Here is a 21,955-nt window from a genome sequence, read left to right as displayed (position 1 = left end):
CGTCTGTTTGTATCTAAAAAACGTCAAAAGGGCTGATTTGTAAAATTTTGTAAAATTTTGAAAATGCGCAAAAAAACATAANTCATCATCATCATCATCATCATCATCATCATCATCATCATCATCATCATCATCATCATCATCATCATCATCATCATCATCATCATCATCATCATCATCATCATCATCATCATCATCATCATCATCATCATCATCATCATCATCATCATCATCATCATCATCATCATCATCATCATCATCATCATCATCATCATCATCATCATCATCATCATCATCATCATCATCATCATCATCATCATCATCATCATCATCATCATCATCATCATCATCATCATCATCATCATCATCATCATCATCATCATCATCATCATCATCATCATCATCATCATCATCATCATCATCATCATCATCATCATCATCATCATCATCATCATCATCATCATCATCATCATCATCATCATCATCATCATCATCATTATTATGAATTTCACCTTATTAGTATCACATAATTGAGTTTTTGATTCTGTTCTTGTCGATGGATCTTTAAAATAATTGAAAATTAATTTTAAAAACTAAAAACTAATTTCTGAAAATGATTGTTATTGCATTTTTTCTACCTGCAGTACAATCTGTTGTACTGATGTTGCCTGATTGTACAGTACAAGGTGTAGATGTACATGAAGATTCATCATCAGTTGGTAAATAATCATCTATTCGCCCTACGGCATCTAAATAGTCAAAAAAGACTAAAATGAACATCTATTTACAGGGTGTTCTTTAAAATCTTGCAAATATTCAAATAAATGTAACTTTGCTATAGTTTAACAAGTGTTTAAAATGACCGCCATTTTCTTAAATGCATAATTCTGCTCTATTTGTCTGTTTTTGTGTATGTCCTATCAAAATCCATGAATTTCTTGACCGATTTGTTATTATGTGAATTATCAAAATTTTCAAAATTCAATGCGTTTATCCTCCTCGGATATTGATGCATCTATTCCTGTTTACAAACTCCACCCAGAGAGAACTGGTTTTAATATGTACGCAAAGTATACGCAACTGCGATTAACTTTCCTTGTATTATAACCTTCGTTTTAAGCGTTTATATTCTGTGGTACAACTTGTCCAAGCTTGCTTAATGCCAGTACAGTACTTCAAATGAACCGAAGTTTTGAAGTGCATTTTGTACTGTAAAATGTGACATGAACACAAGGTTTCAACCCAGATTTTTAGATTAAATTTAACTTATTTTTTTAATGATTAGACTTTTCTAGAAGTATGTTTTTATATTCTAAATTTACCTGTTCTTGAAGTCAAATATTTTCTTTTAAATTCGGGACTCCAACATCTTTCATTCTAAAGGAAAACATTTGTACCTGTACCTGTACCTGTACCTGTACCTGTACCTGTACCTGTACCTGTACCTGTACCTGTACCTGTACCTGTACCTGTACCTGTACACCTGTATTCTTAAATATGTACCTTTAATTCCGCTCTTTCATTTGGGAGTTTAGATTTTAAATCTAAAAAAAGAAGTTTTTAGAATTTCAAAATTATATCTTCGCGCGCACGCACGTCGGTGAACACTGTTTCTTGACATTGCATACTTATATCTAAGACTTTCTAAACTAATATTTGAACCAAATAAATGTTAACTTATTTGAATGGTTTCAAATTTAGTTTATTTAGCATATTATTTACACCGTTTAGTGAGATAAAACAGATTTAGTCAGTTCTTTAAAAAAATGATAATATTGATTGCTACAGGATTTACAGCTAAGCAAGAAAAACTAAACAGCTTTCTATCTCATCGAAGATGGTTGAATTAAGTAATCAAGGCTTTTCAGATTTTTTCTTGTTTTTGTATCAATTTTTTAAACTACCATGGAATACATTTTTTATATTTTAAATTACTATAGCAGTACAAACTATATTTAGAAAATCCCAAACAGACGTAAAGCATCAAAAACAAACAAATAATAAAACTTGTCTTTTATTAAAGGGACTGTAAGCGTTATTCAAGTGACCCTTTATACAAAGATGCAACAGATGCACCAAGGTACCCTTGAAACCTTCATATAATCAACAATGTAAATTTTTTGTCGTTTTACTTAAAAAAGTTTATTTCCGATAATTCCTTCATGTTTTCCTGCAGCAGAAATACGCAAGTAACTTTTATTATGAAACCACAGTAGAAAATATTTAGTTTTCAAAATTATGAACATTAATATTTGATTCATCCTTCATCAGACAATGTACGTTGCCATCTTTGTATGGATGGTCACTTGAAATTACGCTTATTTAGTCCCTTTAAACAATAGATTTTAATTTCTGTAAAAAATTAAAATATAAAAATTATTTTGGTAACTTTTTGTAAGAATAATTACAATTATTTACAGATTCAATCAATTCTTCGGTCAAGTTTTTAAAATGTACTCTTAAAGGGAGTTTTCGCGAAAAATGAAAGGGGGTATAGGCTAAATGAGATAAAAAAGCGCTTTTGATCGCTACTAATCTTACTTCTATCTGTTGCGTCTATAAGGTGAAAATTGAGAAAGACGACTTATACCGAAGAGCGTAGCGCCCATACAAATTGAGGAAGTTGGAACATACGACTTAGACCGTAAAAAAATCAAATTAATATCAAACAAATCATTCAGATATTACAACCTATAGTCATCGATTATCTTTCGCCACATTTGTATATATTTAGCTTACAACTTGTTTTCGAACATTCCTGGAAAAATGAAAATGTCGTCTTCATTACCAAAAATCCTCGAAACAGGAATAAACGTTTTTACAAGTAACTCTCAGATCATACAAATTAAAACATATTATGAAAAATCAACTATATATAAATGTGGCGAAAGATAATCGATGACTATAGGTTGTAATATCTGAATGATTTGTTTGAAATTAAACTGATTTTTTTACGGTCTAAGTCGTATGTTGCAATTTTCTCAATTTGTATGGACGCCATGTTATTCGTTGTATTATTGTGATGTACTACGTATAATTTGTGAACATTAACACGAGTTGTACACTTTGAACTTCTTTAAGGCTCAAAGAGACTGAACAAAATCATACCGAGGGATATTCTTATTTCCCTTCTATTCTAATCTCTGTTCTGTATAAGCAATTTTTTGCTTAAAAATAAAAAAAAACTCTTTTTTAGAAATATTTAAAGAATATAAAGAATTTAAAAAACATATCTTTAATATTCTTATAAAAGATAAACTCTAATCTATAAAAAATATTAAATATTAATCTAGAAAATCAATTAATAAAAGCAAATTAAGTTCTTTTCACAAACTAAAATGTTCTAATCCTTATGTCCTTGCAACCTAAATGTGTAAAATTTTACTATTTCAAACTATTTGATCTATCAGGAATCCAAGGTTATAATGCAAGGAAAGTTAATTGCAGTTGCGTATACTCTGCGTACATATTGAAACCAGTTCTCTCTTGGCGGAATTTGTAAACAAGTATAGATGCATCAGTGTTTGTTTATATCCGAGGAGGATAAAAACGTTGAATTTTGAAATTTTTATAATTCACATAATATTTCATCGATTTTTTATATGAAAGATGGATCCCATGTCAGGCTGTAACATCCATCTTGTGTTTACATTACCGCCCAGAGACAGTACACTGCAGTACAAAAGATGTGTACACCTCTGAAATAACTTTCCTTGCATTATAACCTTGACTTGATCTATCTGGAATTAAAGTTTGAAATGTTAAAGGTCTACGACATCGGAAAGTTATCGGAAATACAAATTGTTTGGCAAGAAGTTAGTTACTATTAAAAATTCGAAAGTCAAATTATAAAGTGATAGATGAATACATAGCAAGAGTTTTTTATAATGTTGTATTCTCAACATATTGAAGATCAAATGGCGCGGGAAAACAAGTTTATTATATCAATTGCTTTCCTTCATATTTCAGGGCCTTGAATTAAACATGAAAAGCAGTTTCTTAAGAATTATCAAAATATGATATATGGATATATTTTCATAAAACATATTCAACCCTTTCAGACTGTGAACATCTCAGCAGCTTTTTTTTTGGCAGACCAATGATGAAGCAATACAGCTGTCATATACAGGGTGTCCCACGAAACATGACAGTTGATGAATAGTTTAAAATGACTTTTTCCATTATTTGCTCAGTTGTTTGATACCAAAGATCAATGAAAATATCATATGGGAGTCATGTTATATTAAAATTGATTTCAAAGTAAAATATAATTAGGCAAAAGATTTGTTTAACTAAAAATAACTATTTCTTAAATGTCATGTTTCGTGGGACACCCCGTATTTAAATACAAATTTCAAGACGACATTCAACGCGCTCTTGCTATGTATTCTTATATATGTGATATTGTCAGTATGTGAGTAAAATAAAAGCTTAAAAGAAAAAGTCACATATTTTCTTAAGTCTGCAGAATCTATGAATCTCACCTTTCTCTAGCAAACTACTAATTATTCTGTGTTTCAGTTTTCCTTTGGCAAAAAAAATAAATTTGAAACATAAGAAAATAAAAAAACTTATTAGGAAAATATTTTACATAGTATTCGGCTTTCATAAATTCTATCTTAAGAATGCAAATTAGGATATTAATTCCTTATATTTGGAAATAAATTTTGATCGGTATATATACAAGGTGTCCCACGAAACATGACAGTTGGTGAATGGTTTTAAATGTCTTCTTCCATATACTGTATTAGATATTGAAGACTTTTTGTGAAGTTTATTTAGTTAAAAAGTCTTTTACTAAAATAAATTTTACTTTGAAATCAATTTTACTATAATACGACTGTCATAAATAATTTTTTATTAGTCTCTCTAGTATCAAATAACTTAAAAATCATGGAAGAAGACATTTCAAACTATTCACCAAGTGTCATGTTTCGCGGTACACCTTGTATATCAATACAGTGCTTACGTCATTTTAGTGCTGGCATGAGAAAAACAAGGTTCATACAGTTAAATTCTAAATGAGCCATACATCGAAAGAATTTATTAAATGTCGTCTTGACATTTTTTTAATGGGTTTTACACTATTTTACGTAAATCTCAGTATTTGCGAAAATAAATAAATGGCCATGAATATGGGGGAACAGTTTTAAAGAGCTTCATATAATTATTTAATTAAAAAACTAAATATCTGCAACATTCCATTATCAGAAAGTGAGGAATACGACATTTGATGAATTCTTTCGATGTATGGCTTATTTAGGGTTTAACTGTAGTTTAAGGGAGAAAATGAACTGCATATACTATTTTTCAGGGTTAGATACGTACATTACAATCAAATACATTAAACTAAATTTCTTTATAAATCCGTTTTGGCTCAAAAATAATTCTGATAATAAAATATTTCCCCTTTTTAAACCATCAGCTGACCTTATATCCTCTTCTTTTTGATTAAACGGAAAATAACAAGAAAATAACATCAATATCCCAATTGAGTTGTATTCTATAAACCGAGTTTGATCCCAATTGAGCTGTTTTTTAACCGAGTTTGATCCCAATTGAGTTGTATTCTATAAACCGAGTTTAATCCCAATTGAGCTGTATTTCAACCGAGTTTGATCCCAATTGAGCTGTATTTTAACTGAGTTTAATCCCAATTGAGCTGTATTCTAACCGAGCTTAATCCCAATTGAGTTGTATTCTATAAACCGAGTTTAATCCCAATTGAGCTGTATTTTAACCAAGTTTGATCCCAATTGAGCTGTATTTTAACTGAGTTTAATCCCAATTGAGCTGTATTTTAACAGAGTTTGATCCCAATTGAGCTGTATTTTAACCGAGTTTAATCCCAAATGAGTTGTATTTGAACCGAGTTTAATCCTCATTGAGCTGTATTCTAACCGAGCTTAATCCCAATTGAGCTGTATTCTAACCGAGTTTGATCCCAATTGAGCTGTATTTTAACTGAGTTTAATCCCAATTGAGCTGTATTTTAACTGAGTTTAATCCCAATTGAGCTGCATTTTAACCAAGTGTAATCCAAACTAAGTTGTATTTTAAACAAGTTTGATTCCAATTGAGCTGTAATTTAACCGAGTCTGATCCCAAATGTATTACATTTTTTATCGACTGTAATCCCACTAAAAAGTGTCCCATAAAACGGAGTAATATGCACGTCGTCCCAATACAAACCTCTTAAAACCTCTACTTTATTTTTGTCCGCCATTATCTTTAAAAATAAGAAAAGAGAGAATTACCATGAATAGAACGGAGAGTAGAGGTGTCTCCATCCTGAAATCAAATCAGTGAAAAACCTTTTGAAAAATATTCAGTAACCAATGTCGAACAACATAAAGTCGAAAGATACAAAACTTCGAATGTTACAAAACGTTGAAATAACGTTGCTACAAAATGACGACTTTTAAAAACATCGTAACTTAAAAAGTTCTAAAGTTACAACATTTCAAAAGCTACAAAATGTCGAATAAAAATTTATAATTTTAGAAAATAAAACTTTTGACGTTTTGTAACTTTCGACGTTTTGATAATTGTTATTTGACGTTTTTATTTTCACCGTTTTCTTAATCGACTTTTTTTATTCGACGTTTTTAGCTTCGACTTTTGTAGCTTCGACGTACCCCCCCCCCTACATAAATTGTTTACGTTTAAAGTGTACTGCAGTTAATATCATATCCTTTTTTTGTTTACAATTTGCTTGGGTGGAATAAAAACATGAAGAAAAAAAGTTCCTCTAGAATGACTTTTTTATTATCTTCAAAAAATTTCTTTCAAAAATGTTAAATATATGTGTTTTTTCTATTCTGCCAAGTTCAAACCATTTTGGGTCAAATAATAAATAAATTTCAAAAATGTTTTTAAAACTGTCTGAATGAATGGCAAAATTCTAAAAAAAACTCTGATTTAGGCCTTACCTCTGAATGGTTAGAGAGTTTTCTCTCCCGGAAGAGTTTTAAGAAGATGGACTCTGGAGTAGCGGGCAGGGGTAGAGGGCTCTTTTAACAATAATTTTTTTTCTACGATTTTTTTCAGTAATTTTACATATACTACGCCTTCAGGGCGCTTCCCGCCCATATTCTTTTTTAATTGTAAACACTTTCTTTTTGTAAACATTGTTAGATGAAAAACAAAAAAGTTTGCGGATTATATAAAAAAAATCCTTGGATTTTTAAAATTTGGGCATGATAGTTTCAGCCGTTTTAAGTTTATTGGATAAAAACAAACAGACACCCACCCAGACAAGCAAAGTAAATATATATATAGAAGAATAATTTGAATCTCTTGAATTTTTTGAAAACGTAAATTGTTTTTAAAAAACTGGTTAAATGGACTTAAAGCGTAATTTTAATTAAAGCGGTATCCTGAAACCTTGATCTGATCAAATTGTGGAAAATATCGTCGTTTTTTTCGACGCGATAAGTGTTTAACTGCAAATAAAAATAAAAGTTTAAAGAAACAAAAACGTGAATATCAAATTCATACTTGAAGCTTTTAAGGGTACCGTTGTAAATTGTGCATTACATTTTGTGCATCCAGATTGTCACTTAAAATTACGCTTACAGTCCCTTTAAAATGGAAAATTTTATCAGGTTTTATGATTTTGCTGAAAAAAATCGACGGACTTGATTTCCTTGTAAAAAAGATAAAATATAAACATCTAAAAAAATTGGAAAAATAGTTTTGGACCTTGTAGTGATTTTTTACTATAAAGTATTTTTGGTTTGGAAAAGCAATATTGCTTAGAATACTATTTATGCATAACAAGAGATGTCAGGGTTTTTACTAAATAATTTGTTTTCATGGCACTGCTTCCTTATGAATAGGCTTGAACAATCCTAATAAAAAGCACATAAAAGGTTGAATTTTTCATTGCCAAAACAACATAATTCTCAACGCACATTTTTGCTAATCCAACAAGTGCAGTCACAATTAAAGCAGCAAAACTTTTATCTCATTTTTAATCTTTTTAAATTCCATAAATGAAAAATGTTCTTTGATCTATATTTACTTTTCTGTAAATAATTGTTTGTTTCCAAAAAACGTGAAATCGACTGAACTACAGTTTAGCCCAGAACTTCGGAGGTATCGAAAGAATTTATAAAATGTCGTCTTAACAATTTTTTAATAGGTTTTATACTATTTTTCCTAAATCTCGGTAACTGTAAAAATAAAAGAATAGCAATGGAATATGCGGGAACAGTTTTAAAGAGCTCAATACAATTGTTTAATTGTCTGCAGCATTTCATTACCAGTAGGATTAGATAAAATAGATTATCAAGAACAATAGGTCGCAACAGAGAAATGGATCAACTATACACAACGTCACAAGTGTCAAAATAACAAGGAAACCGAAATTTTCTCACAATTAATTCACAATTTACATGTTTTCCAAGATTAAATAAAAAAGTGTGAAATCATAAACTAAAGAACACACAAAATTGCACTTTTTTTCTGTAAGATAAGGACTTTATTCTAAAATTATCACTATTATTAATAATTTTGTCGGACACAAAAACTGAATTGACACATGTGACGTCAGAATACAGCTGTACTGATAGTGTACAAATTCTACGTTGCCATCTATTGTATACTAGAATCTATTTGGATTAGATGAAGACATTTTATTTATTCTTTTAATGACTTCGAAGTTCTGGTACTTTAATCCAAAATCATTGAAAGAACCTCAGACATAAACATGATTTATCAAAGAACAAGCGCATTGCAGTTTTAAAATGTAAATTTCTAGGACTGAAAATATGTAAATGTTTAGGCCTGAAAAAATAAAATTGTCTAGGACTGAAAAAAATGTAAATGTCTAGGACTGAAAAAATGTAAATGTCTAGGACTGAAAAAAATGTAAATGTCTAGGACTGAACAAATGTAAATGCCTAAGACTGAAAAAGTGTAAATTTCTAGGACTGAAAAAATGTAAATGTCTAGGACTGAAAAAATGTTTATGTCTAGGACTGAAAAAATGTAAATGACTATGACTGAAAAAATGTAAATGGCTAGAACTGAACAAATGTAAATGTCTAGGACTGAAAAAATGTAAATGTCTAGGCCAAAAGCTAATGCGTTGCGACATTTGAAAGTCGACGCAAAACATTTATAATTGTGTTGATCTTTATTGGTCTTTCATTTTGCATTTTGCATTTTTTATTGTGTACTATGAAAATGGTCAAAGATTTGGAACAAAAACAAGTTAAAATTATTATCAAACATTTTTCTAAATTGTACGTGCACATAGAAGATTGAAATAAATGAAATTTTTTTGTTGGCCACATTTCTGGAAGTGAAAAAAAACCCGGAAAAGGTTTTTTTTATGGAGTTTAAAAAAGAATTACGTGTAGATATTGATTAATGTGATGTGGCAAGGTCCAAATCAGTTCAAAGTTAAAAGTTTTTTTTTCAGAAATGTAGCAAACGATTTAACATTTCTTTTAATAACATTTAGCTAAATATCTCTAAAAATGACAAAATATTTAGCCAAGTTTCTTATCGATAGACTAAATGACAACTACATTTCACTGGTTTGGACGCAAATTTGTGTATATTGATGTTTTTATATGTTTCTAAATGTTTATGTTTACATATATCACACTGAACACAGTTTATATAAAGATTTAAAATCAAAATGTGTTCCCTTTTCATAGATTTAACAATAACAATTTGAGTTGTTTGTCACATAAAAAAATTTCACGCATTCTAAAGGTTGCTTTTATTTAATTGTCAAAATTTTTTCGCTGACAAAACTTTAAAAATATAATTGGCCAAAATAAACATGAAAATAAAACGTTATATTTAAATCTTTTGTCGGAAGAAAATTTGCATAATGTAATAAAAAAGCAAACTTACCAAAAATACAATTCTATATGTTAAATTCTTAAATGTAAAAACCCAAGAGCCGGAAATTGAAGAAACTCTCATTGAACGAAACTCCTGTGCTAACTTTTTGGGGTCTATGTTTTTGCGTAGATTTTAAATCAGAAAACAAAAGAATAAAGTAAAGAAACCACATGAAATAATATTGGTATCTAAAAAACTGCCTGACCCCATTTATTAAACTGTTCGATGTGATATACAAACACTGTATTTCTGAGGTTCAAAACCGAACCTTTGATATTTTAAACTAAAATTCTGTTAGATGAAATATTCTAATTTAAAATATTAAAGGTTTACACCATCGGAGTTTAAAACTAAAGAATGTGCGAAATTTAAGTTATGGCTTGAAAGTTATGTAAAATAATGAGTTGCTTCTTAAATATCAAACTCTCAATTTAACCCTGAAGGAAAATTTGAATTTCACGGGAAAAATCTGAACCAATCAGAGAAAAGGATTTACAAAGAGATAAATTACGTTACCATCGCTCATCAGCTGTTTAATAATTTTAAATTATTTACGTAACCAAAAACAAAACATATTTCCAGTTACAACCGTTTTTTTTGAGTTTACATGCAAAAAATTAATTAATCTAAAACGTGAAATTTATTCAATCAAAGTTTTCACTTTTAAAGATATCGTGAAGTTTAATGCTGCTCTTTCAGCTAAATGATGATTGATTGATAAACCAATTGGGAAAATGCAGGATTTCAAGATTTTAAACCCGGTGTTAAAATTCAGGATTAAATAAGTCAGAAGTTGCATTAAAGCTGAAACTTAAAATTTAAGTCTGAACTTTTCATTCTTTAGTTTTAAACTAAGGTTGGAAAGATATAGGGATTAAAACATTTGAGTTTGTGGCAAAATTTACATTCCTTTATTCCACATTTAAGTGATTTAAGTTTTTGTTCTACGCACAGAATTAGAAATTCAAAATTTGGAAATGTTTGAACTTTTCAGTTTTCAAAAACGTACCAAACCGATTAAAACCCTATCCACAAGCAGGATAAACTGCCTTATTATCCAGTGATCGACTTTGAAGTGGGAAGACGATTTTTAGAATCAAGTTAAAAGTCCAATGAGCTTGAGCCACATCAGTGTAACCAGACCCATTTCACTCAATTAGTGAGTTAATAAGTGTCTAGTAAAACTATTTGCTTTCTAACAACATCAACTACACTTAGGTATTGCTATAATGTCGTCTTCCTATTCTATCGTTTTCTGCTATCACTGTATCAGAAATACTTAAGAAACAGTTCGGTGTTGATCCTCAGAAAAACAATGAACTTACCTTAATTTTATCCTCGTGTTCGTGCAGGAATGCTAGGTGGATATTGTGCAAGGATTTAAACGAAATTAATTTGGATTTTTCCAAATATTTTTTCACCTTTTCCTCCTTTCCAATATTCTTTAAATCATTCTCCATTTTGTTTTCTTCATTTTGGGTATTTTCCTTTTTCGTATCTTCTCTATAATTCTGTTTCGCCGTTTCTTCCTCTTCACTTAGTTCCGGATCTTTTTTAATTTCCGTTTCCGGATTTTCCGTATTATTCTTGATATTATCCAAATGTTCCCAGCCTTGTAATAAATCAATTTCTGTTTCTTTTCTCCGCTCTTTTCCCTACAGATATTATTTATATTTATTTTCATTATTTATTTATTGTTGCTTTTTCTAATTTTCCTTTCTTTTTATTTTTTCCCAGAAAGGAACTGTAAAGGAAAAATGAAAGGGGGTATAGGCTGAAACCTAAAAATTTTAGGAGTTGATCGAGACCCATGAGAGTTCTATCGTATGTACCCGTCTCGAGAAATTGATATAAAATTGTGTCACATGATACAGACGGGGACACGTGATTATGATACTGCACTGATATTGGTGGGAGTTCTGGTCACATAATACGGACATATAGATAATATGATCAATTATATCTATTAAAAATGAAAAATTATTAAATTCAACTAATAATAGGAGCAAACCTAAGTTTCTCAGGCTCCTCTGGGATATCGTCGTTTTCAGATTAGTTGCGTATTTGATTAATATGATCCGTTTAAACCTACGAGTGATATACAAAACTTTATATATAAAGATTTTCGTATTAATTTTACACAGTTTTATATCAATTTCTCGAGACAGGAACATCAGATAAAAATCTAATGGGTCTCGATCAACTCCTTCAGCCTATACCCCTTTCATTGATTTACACAAATGCTTACTAAAACCAGAGAACAAATTATAATTCATTAATTGTCGTAATTTTGCCGACCTATACATTTAAAAAGTGGGGCATTCCCAATTCACAACGGTACCCCATAAAACCTAATTCTGATCAATAATGTGAAAGAAAACGTTTTTTTTTGGCGTGAAAAGTTTTTAATTCTTAAAATTTCTCCATTGTTTCTGAAGCGAGCAATGCGCAAGTCACTTGTGCAGGGAAACTATATTAATGAAAATAAACAGTACTCAAATCTTTTAAGGGTAACTGTTGTATATCGGACATGCCACTTTAACAATAGAGGGTCACTAGAAATTACGCGTACATGAGAAAACGGAAAAAAGACTTTTAATTTGATGGTGTATCTTCTTTGTATCTTAAAAATTACATAATAAATTGAATGTACATCTACACAAACTTCATAATTTCTTTGAAGCACAAAACAAAAAAGGTAGACATCATTTTTGAAATGCAATGGGGCCTAGATTATTTAATGAACATAGTTAATAAATTATGTTGACAAAGGAATGGACATTTTTTTCAATAATTAAAGACGATCTTTAAAAGTCTCTCAATTGATATGGTTCGTAAGAATCCCTGTATAATTTAAAGACATTTTCTTTTTTACCAATCCAACTTTAAGTAGAGAAATTCAATGAGAAAGAGAGCCATTTATCATTTATTTACTTTTTCTGGCCACAAAGAAACAAAGGTTAAAATATCGTAAAAAATACCTTTTGATTTAAGATGAGGTAGAGGTTGTCTTTACAAGATCTCAGCAAAATATGGGCTTCCTATTAAAAAACGATCGTTTTAATCTTATTTCCTAAAAAGTATAAAAAAGCGTCGAAAAAAATGAATTATATCAAAAGATTCCTAAACAGGTGTTCTCGGATTAAATTTCTTTCATGTTTTAAAATTTGACGTGTGCAGTGTGAAAAATATGATAGGTGTACGCCATCATGTGCCAAAGACATATAGATTAGAACATTCGAGTTGGTAACGAGAAATCAGTTAATTTGTAAATTTCATCCTTGGAAACTTTTTTAGTCATACAGTGATAACCAGAAAACTCTGAAATATGAAGAAGACTTTATAGCAATACTTGAGTGTATTTGATGTTGTTACAACGCAAATAGCTTCACTAGCAACTTATTTAATCACAAATTATGTAAAATAGGTCTGTTTCCAAAGCACAATTTCAGTGTCCCATGTTTATTGGACTTTTTAAAGTCATAACTTGAGTCTGAAAGTCGTCTTTCTAATTCAGAGTTTTCTGGTTATCGCTGTATGTCAAACTTTTGGGCTGTAAATCCCAGGATCTTTTGATTTCCTACGAATTATATTAACTCCTCATAGATATTCCGTGGTATGCACCAGTTGCCGGAAAGGATTACTCATAGATTAATTAAAATAACAGTCGGCGTATAGAACGAAAGAGAGAGATCCTGTTCTAGTCCGACTACGTGTAACTCCTTCGGGCTTCTGCCTCAGTGTTATTGTGAACGAAACATGCATAAAACTTGAATAAAGGACATCTAGTGTCCTATCTGTTATTTTAATTATTTTACGGGAACTTGTGGGATGAAAGGAACTGTAAGTGTAATTTATAGTGACTCTCCATGCAAAGATGGCAATGCTTATTTCACAACGGTACCCTTGAAACCTTTATCTGATCGTTGTTTTAAACTCTGATATATATTCCTGCAATAGAAAAGTCACTTTTGAAGAAGAAACCACAACTATAATTCAACAGTTTTCGAAAATAGAAAAAATTTATATCTTATTCATACTTCATCATCCAAAGCTTTTAAGTGCACTCGTTGCATAGAGGGTCACTTAAAAAGGCTTTTAGTCCCTTAAAGTAGATTTAAAAATTTCCTTGTCGAAAGTTGATGATTAGCGCTATTTGACACAAAAGTTTTAACCTTACAGGGACTGTAAAGGAAATATGAAAGGGGGTATAGGATGAAACCTAAACACTTTAGGACTTGATTGAGACTCATGAGAGTTCTCTCTGATGTTCCTGTCTCGACAAATTGATATAAAACTGTGTCAAATTTATACAAAAATTCATATGTATACAATTTTGTATAAAAGTAAGTTTGCGCCAATTACTATTTTATAATTTTTATTTTTATTTTTAACAGATATAATTGATAATATTATTTATACGTCTGTATTACGTCACCAGAACTCCCACCAATGGCAGTGCAGTTTACTGGTCACGTGATACAGATGAAAATGACCTGTATACTGTACGGAAGTTGTTGGAAGTTCTGGTCACGTGATTTAAGATTCAGATTTTCAAAATTTTATATACTAGAAATTCAAGGCGCTTCGCGCCCCTCTTTCTAGCCTTAGAGGGTGCTTCGCGCCCATCTCCTAAATTAATTGTGAATATGTTCTCTTTGTGTACATCGTAAAACAAAACAAAAATAATTCGCGGATTTTCACAAAAAATTTCGCGGATTTTCAAAATTTTAAAAAATTTAATGACGATCGAATTTTGATGGAGACAAATATTTGAAATTTTGATCATTCATAAACCTTCCCTGGGCTCCCAAGATGTCCCACAAAAAATTTGGGCCCGATCGGTTCAGCCGTTTTGACGTTTATTGGATACAAACAAACAGACAGACAGACATACAGACAGACAAGCCAAATTTATATATAGATATGAATTTTTGTATAAATTTGACACAGTTTTATATCAATTTTTCGAGACAGGAACATCAGATAGAACTTTCATCGGTTGCAATCACCCTTTCAGTGTTTAGGTTTCAGCCTATACCCCCTTTCATTTTTTTCTTTGAAGGGACTGGATTTGGAAGCGTAACATCAAGTGACCTTCCAATTATTTTGATGAATGTCTGATTCACAATGGTACCCTTTAAACCTTTGTGCGGACAACGATGAGATTGAATTGCTGAAGATTGAGTGCCAGGAGACTCGAGGTTACAGTGTACACTGTACACTGTACTCTCCGTGCTAGTGTACACTTGCGCGGTTTCTTGACACTTTTCCCCCCGCTATAAACAAGAATATCTTTAAAATCCTTGATTAAGCAAAGGTTTAATGGGTATCGTTGTAAATAGGACATGTCACTCTGTAAATGGAAGGTCACTTGAAATTGCACTTAAGTCATTTTATCTTAATTTAATTACCTGATTAGAGAGGTTGGCTGTATCATAACCGTTTATTCTATAGATCAGATCTCCTTCCCGCACTTAACAGGGGTTTCAATTAAACATGAGAATGAAGTGATAACTTTAAAAGGAGTGTTCGCGAAAAATGCAAGTTTCTCCTTATTGACGCAGCCACTAAAAGTAAAATTAGTGGTGTTTGATATCGAAGTCAATCTGACATCAACATATACCCGCTTTCATTTTTCGCGAACACTTCCTTTAAAGGAATCATTCATTAGTGTCAGACTCTAAATAAAGCCGCCTAGATCGAAGACGAATTAAAACTCCCATGAATTAATGAGGACACTTGTTTTCTTATTTTTAGAGTAGCCAATTCTCAGATAAATATTTTTCAAATAAAATGTCTCCCAATTAGAGATTTTTTTTTTAGCTAAAAGCTTTTTTCTCTTGAATTGTCAATGAATTGAATATGTAATAGTTGAGAATATTTGGGAAAAATTGATGGTTCAGAAAATAGAAAAATAGGGTTTAGAAAAATCAAAGACATAAAGTAAATTTAACAGAAAAGGTTGAATTATTTCGTTTATCTTGAAATGGCTGTAAGCGTAATTTCAAGTCTTCCTCCGAGCAAAGATGGCTATGTCCGATGTACAACTGTGTTTACAACAATACCATTGAACGTTAATCTACATTGCTTGTTGTGAACAAGAAATGCGCAATTCAATTTAGCAGAGAAACCGCAAATGAAAATAGACAGCCTAATTAAAGAAGCAAAAAACATTAATATCTAATTCATACTCGACGAGACAATGTTTTCTATGCCCAAGGGCACCGTTGTAAATCGGACATTGCCATCTTTGCTCGAGGGTCAGTTGAAATTACGCTTACAGTCCCTTTAAATTTTATGAGTTATTGCTTTGTACAAACCCTAATTCCCTGAAGTGAATTGTGAAGTTATAACAATTTTTTTTACTGCTAATGTAACAACAAGAAATTAATGAGTTTAAAATTTAGAATTTTTTAGAGATATATATGTACCTAATTTTTCAGCGGCCTTACTACCAGGATTTACACGGGATATCTAAATTGTAAATTGTGAATTTAATAACTTTTAAAATCTATAAACAATTATATCTATAAACCATTAAATCTATAAACAATTAAATCTATAAACCATTAAATCTATAAACAATTAAATCTATAAACTATTATATCTATAAACAATTAAATCTATAAACAATTAAATCTACAAACTATTTTTTCTATAAACCATTAAATCTATAAACAATTAAATCTATAAACCATTAAATCTATAAACAATTAAATCTATAAACAATTAAATCTATAAACTATTAAATCTATAAACAATTAAATCTATAACTTTTATATTATAAACAATTAAATCTAGCTTAATTTTTTAAAAAGCTTACATTGAAGAAAACTTTGCAACTTTGCAAAGGTAGTCCGATCGACAAAGATACCCTTAAAAGTTTTTTCTTGATTAAGTGTAAATGATATGTCAATATTTATAATCTTAAATACTGATTATTTTTAATTGGGGTTTCTCTACAAAAGTGACTTGCGCATTTCTACTGCAGGAAAATGTAAAAGAATTATCTTCCACATTATTGATTAGATGGTACCGTTGTGAATCGGAGGGGCCCTCATTAAATCAAACTTCAAGTAGTCTTTCTATTCAACTTTATTCTAACTTTAGTAGTATTTATATTCCACTTTATTCTGGTAAATGGTATTTTTTCTAAAGAAAAAACAATTTTATGTGGTGTTCCTGATATGTTTAATTCTTTAGCTGAACCAAATAGAACAAAATCATATAAACTTGTGCGGGTTCTCTTTAAACCCCTAGAATGTTTTCCCTCTGCCTTATTTCCAAAAATATGGAATTCGATTGAATTAGAGCTTAAAGAAACTAAATCTGCAAAATCATTTAAAAAAAAAGTCGCCAAGATCTATTTAGATAGTTATGCAAATTATGTCTGTAAAAAAAAACTGTGTATCATGTGGATAAACTTAGTCTTTACTATCTTCTTCACCCTGTAGTTCATAAACATGATTCTAATAACTTATGTTACCCTCTGTTCCAACCCTTACGCTGAGTATCCTCCCTTTTCTTTATACTCTCTCACCTCCTCCTTACCTTTTACCTGATTTATTATCATTCTTATGTTTAAAATGTACAATGTACATTGTTTTTATCTGCAATTCTCATAATAAAATATGAATAAAATATGAATAAAAATTCTAACTTTAGTAGTCTTTCTATTCCAAATTATTCTAACGACCACAAAGGCTGGTAGTTAACTACCTGGAATGCTTTTTATCTTGAGTGTACAATTAAGACGGTTTACTGATAAAGGATTTAAGTAGATTATGGCCTAATCATACAGTACAAACATCAAATATGCAGGAAGTACGTGGCCTGTACAATTAGTAAAGGATTTGCGTACATCATTACTCTGTATACTATAACCTTGTGGGAAACGACCTACCTTTAGAGTATGATGTTGATCAGCTCCCCCTGTCATCCGGAACCCCCAGGGGGCCCCACCCTTCAGCACCACCTCCCTCATCTAGAACTCCACCCCCTCAACCTACAGTAGGATACAGGGTGTCTAACAATACATGAATGTAGCATGACGACTTATATAAAGGTCGTCTATAGGCTTAGAAATAATTTGTCTAAATTATTCGCAAACTTAATTTAAGAAGTATAATGATAGTGTTAATAATCTCAAATTAACCAGTTCTGGCATTTTCAAAATGAATTTTAAAAATTGAAATCTCAACTGAATTATTAATATACAGGGTGTCCCACGAAATATGACAGTATGCAAGATGACTTGAATATCGTCTTGATTTTTGATATAATTTGCAGCATTTATTTGTCAACCTAATTTTAGAAGTAAATTTCTAGAGATAATCCTGCCATTTCCAAAATGTGGTCTGCCTTTTTTGTGCTTTCAATATTGCCCGAGATATGAACAATTTCGTTCAGATTTCGACAATTTTGCTTTTATTTAACAAAATTGAAATCTGAACCAAACTCTTTATATCTCCGGTAATATTGAAAGCACAAAGAACGCAGACCACTTTTTGGAAATGCCAGGGCTAGGAGAATTATGTAATAATTGTTTTAAGAATCATACATGTTAAAGTAGATAGAAGACTAAATGTCACAAATGAATTCAAATATCAGAGACGACTTTCAAGTCGTCTTGCTATCGTCATGTTTCGTGGGACACCCTGTATCTCCGGGAATATTAACAAGAGAAAAAGGCAGACCACATTTTGGAGATTTTTCTGATTGTGCTTTAAGAATCAGATATGTGAAATTAGATTGACAAATGAATAGCAGCAAATAATTTTTAAAACCCAAAAGCTTTCAAGTTTCGGGGGTCATCCTCATAGATAAATAAATAAACATAGATAGCTTATGTACGCAAAATCACCAAGAATTGTACAGTCCGCGAACTCATACTTCTAGGGGTCAAAGTGTTGGTTTGGTGTTTTAATGGGTTTCATAGAATAGAGTGTAAAATAACTCCGGGAATGTAACTATTTGAAAAACAAAATTTCACTGAGCAATTTATCATATTGACGAGAACTGAAGATGGACATGAGAAGGACTAAACTAACTTAAATTTCTCTCTACAGAACTCATGTACACCACAAGTACTCAATGACATAAGAACAGCCAATGTTCACAACTGACCTAGTTAATCTATATAATAGGAATATCTTTAAAACATCTCTGTACATTTATATCTTTCAAGATGAAAAATGTCGTCTTATGCGCAATCTATCTTTATCTATGGCCATCCTGTATTACAGCCAATTTCACATATAGGAATACATAGCGAGAGCACATAAAATGTCTTCTTGAAATTTATTTTAAAATTCATGACAGCTGTAATGCTTCATCATTGGTCTGCAGAAAAAAGAGAGCTGCTGAGATGTTCACAGTTTCAAAGGGTTGAATACGATTTGTGAAAATATCATTGTAGAGTCATAAGTTTTTTGATAATTCTTAAGAAACTGCTTTTTGTTTTTAAATCAAGAAAGTTAATAGCCCTGAAATATGGAGGAAAACAAGTGATATATTAATATTAAACTCGTTTTTCCGCGGCATTTGATCTTATATTATTATAAAAACTCTTGCTATGTATTCATCTATTACTTTATAATTTGACTTTCGAGTGTATTTATTCCAGCTGATGTATACAGTGAGAACCAGAAAAATGTGAAATGACTGTAGCCTTCGTTATTTCTTTACATCATGAAATTTCTTTTAAATGTATTTTTATGAATTATTATATGACACATTGGTAGCCAGACTGTAGTAAATGCCTACTCCTTAACAGTTTCTCGAACATGTATCTATCCAGGTACAACTCAGATTCTCTTGACTATCAATGTCAACACCCGGCTACAATCCTGTGAACTATCAACCCCACTACCATTGGGCACGATCTCGTTAGCTATCGATGTCAACACCCGGCTACAATCCTGTGAACTATCAACACCGCTACCATTGGGCACGATCTCGTTAGCTATCAATTATCAACACCCGGCTACAATCCTGTGAACTATCAACACCACTACCATTGGGCACGATCTCGTTAGCTATCAATGTCAACACCCGGCTACAATCCTGTGAACTATCAACACCGCTACCATTGGGCACGATCTCGTTAGCTATCAATTATCAACACCCGGCTACAATCCTGTGAACTATCAACACCACTACCATTGGGCACGATCTCGTTAGCTATCAATGTCAACACCCGGCTACAATCCTGTGAACTACAGGGTGTCCCAAAAAACATGGGAATTCAGTGACGAATTCGATATCGTCTTTGTTATGAATTAGCATCGTAATACAGGGTGTCCCACATCATATTAGATCGTCAATCGATCTTAATTACGATTTTCGGGACTAATCAGAAAATTTAAGAGGAATGAATCATTTTGAAAAATTGAATAAGGTTAATATAAGAATTTTCTTGCGGAAAATGATAGGTTTTTCGAGTATTATGGGTTTATTTTGGCGTTGAAACTTGGAGATAGTCTAATACAGGGTGTCCCAAAAAACATGGGAATTCAGTGACGAATTCGATATCGTTTTTTTAACTAATTCTTTGATTTAGTTTAGTGATATACAATGCTAATTCATAACAAAGACGATATCGAATTCGTCACTGAATTCCCATGTTTTTTGGGACACCCTGTATGATATGGGCCGCTCTTTACCTACTTTCAAAACCCATAATATTATTATGCCTGCTAGAGCTTATTTTATGAAAAGGGAAAACGACTATAAAGTTGTATCTATAATATCTCCGCAAGATGAACAGTGAAGACGGACAAGTTTACTCTGTTTGTATACTGCAATTTTCTTGTTTTACTAAGTACAACCGTATTCAGTCAAAACATAAACAAACAAAATGTTAACATAGCAGACGAAACTCTTACAGATTACAGCTTTCTCAGTAGGTAGCACTATACACTATACTAAATCAAAGAATTATTTGAAAATACGACATCGAATTCGTCACTGAATTCCCATGTTAATTGGGACACCCTGTATCAACACCACCACCATTGGGCGCGATCTCGTTAGCTATCAATGTCAACACGGACACTAGCAATTAATTGATCAATATACCTCAACTAGGACACAATCCACACGGCTACAATCCTGTCAACTATCAAGCTAAGATGTAATTACAATTCCTACGTCGTTGTACATATTACAGCACAATTGAAATAGGCGTAAATTACACTTACAATCCCTTAACTTTGTTTAAATATATTGAGCTGTGCCAATTGTAGAAACTTTTCCTTAATTTTATTTTCAATTCTGCCAACGTCTAAAGTGAGCAAAACTTCTTGAAGAATATAGAGTGTATTTTTCCGTAAAATTTATGCAAGTTTTTGCTTGTCAAAATTCTGAAAATCTAAAATTTAGAAGTAATACTTTAAAAATTGAGATTAAGTTTGACACAAAAAAAGTAAAATCGTATACTAGGACGGACCCGGGGTTCTTTTTAAATAGAGGGTCTCTGGAAATTACAAGGACAGTTGATTTTCATTGGCGACACTAAATTAGATACAGGGTGTCACACGAAACATGCAAGTTGTTAAATTGTGTTGAATGTCTTCTTCCATATATTATATTGGATATTTAAGATTTTTTGCATTCAATTTCGTTAAAAACATCTTTTTCTCAAATATATTTCACTTTGAAATCAATTTTACAATAATATGATTGGCATACAATATTTTCATCATTCTCTTTAATATCAAACAACCTAACTAACTGTGGAAGAAGACATTTTAAACTATTCACCAACTGTCATGTTTCTTTAGACACCCTGTACAATAAAATGTGCAGTGGTTTAAAATAGCCTAAATATATAATACTGCAATTAAAAATAAGATGACAATTAGTAGCAATAATGCCTTCAGGCGCACCGTATTTTTTCTTAATCACTGAAAATCTATAGATCTTAAAAAACCCCATACTTCCTGGCTAAAAATTGCAGGTTTTCTCGGCTACAGTGCACCATACCATGTCCAGGGTACACTGAGTACATTCGAGAGTATACAATTAGATAGATAGATACAAACATAGATTCAGCCTCCAGAGTGTCCAGCCCTGGGGGGGGGGGGGT

The 21,955-nt window shown here is 31.3% G+C and overlaps 1 protein-coding gene and 1 long non-coding RNA gene across 2 annotated transcripts in view; both read right to left on the bottom strand.

Moving 5' to 3' along the window:
- Window positions 1–483: 483 nt before the first annotated feature.
- Window positions 484–4,545, bottom strand: LOC111703116 (uncharacterized). The gene is made up of 5 exons (XR_002765559.1): window positions 4,485–4,545; window positions 1,504–1,544; window positions 1,323–1,377; window positions 639–749; window positions 484–562 (listed from the first exon to the last, which is right to left on the bottom strand). It is a non-coding gene; the product is annotated as an uncharacterized LOC111703116 (long non-coding RNA).
- A 1,686-nt stretch (window positions 4,546–6,231) lies between these two features.
- The window catches only part of LOC111703144 (rap guanine nucleotide exchange factor 6), an 18,813-nt gene continuing 3,089 nt past the window's right edge, over window positions 6,232–21,955 (bottom strand). Inside the window, exons 2-8 of the mRNA XM_023475020.1 lie at window positions 17,771–17,872; window positions 16,299–16,341; window positions 15,279–15,340; window positions 12,846–12,905; window positions 11,190–11,519; window positions 6,933–7,013; window positions 6,232–6,291 (exon numbers count right to left, since the gene is read on the bottom strand). Coding sequence (XP_023330788.1) covers window positions 6,232–6,291; window positions 6,933–7,013; window positions 11,190–11,519; window positions 12,846–12,905; window positions 15,279–15,340; window positions 16,299–16,341; window positions 17,771–17,851 — 717 coding nt within the window. The 5' untranslated portion in view covers window positions 17,852–17,872. The remainder of the gene's footprint in view (window positions 6,292–6,932; window positions 7,014–11,189; window positions 11,520–12,845; window positions 12,906–15,278; window positions 15,341–16,298; window positions 16,342–17,770; window positions 17,873–21,955) is intronic.

This window comes from Eurytemora carolleeae, unplaced genomic scaffold, assembly GCF_000591075.1.
Source record: "Eurytemora carolleeae unplaced genomic scaffold, Eaff_2.0 scaffold62, whole genome shotgun sequence".
Classification (NCBI taxonomy): Eukaryota; Metazoa; Arthropoda; class Copepoda; order Calanoida; family Temoridae; genus Eurytemora; species Eurytemora carolleeae.
This window is presented reverse-complemented; position numbering and strand designations above follow the sequence as displayed.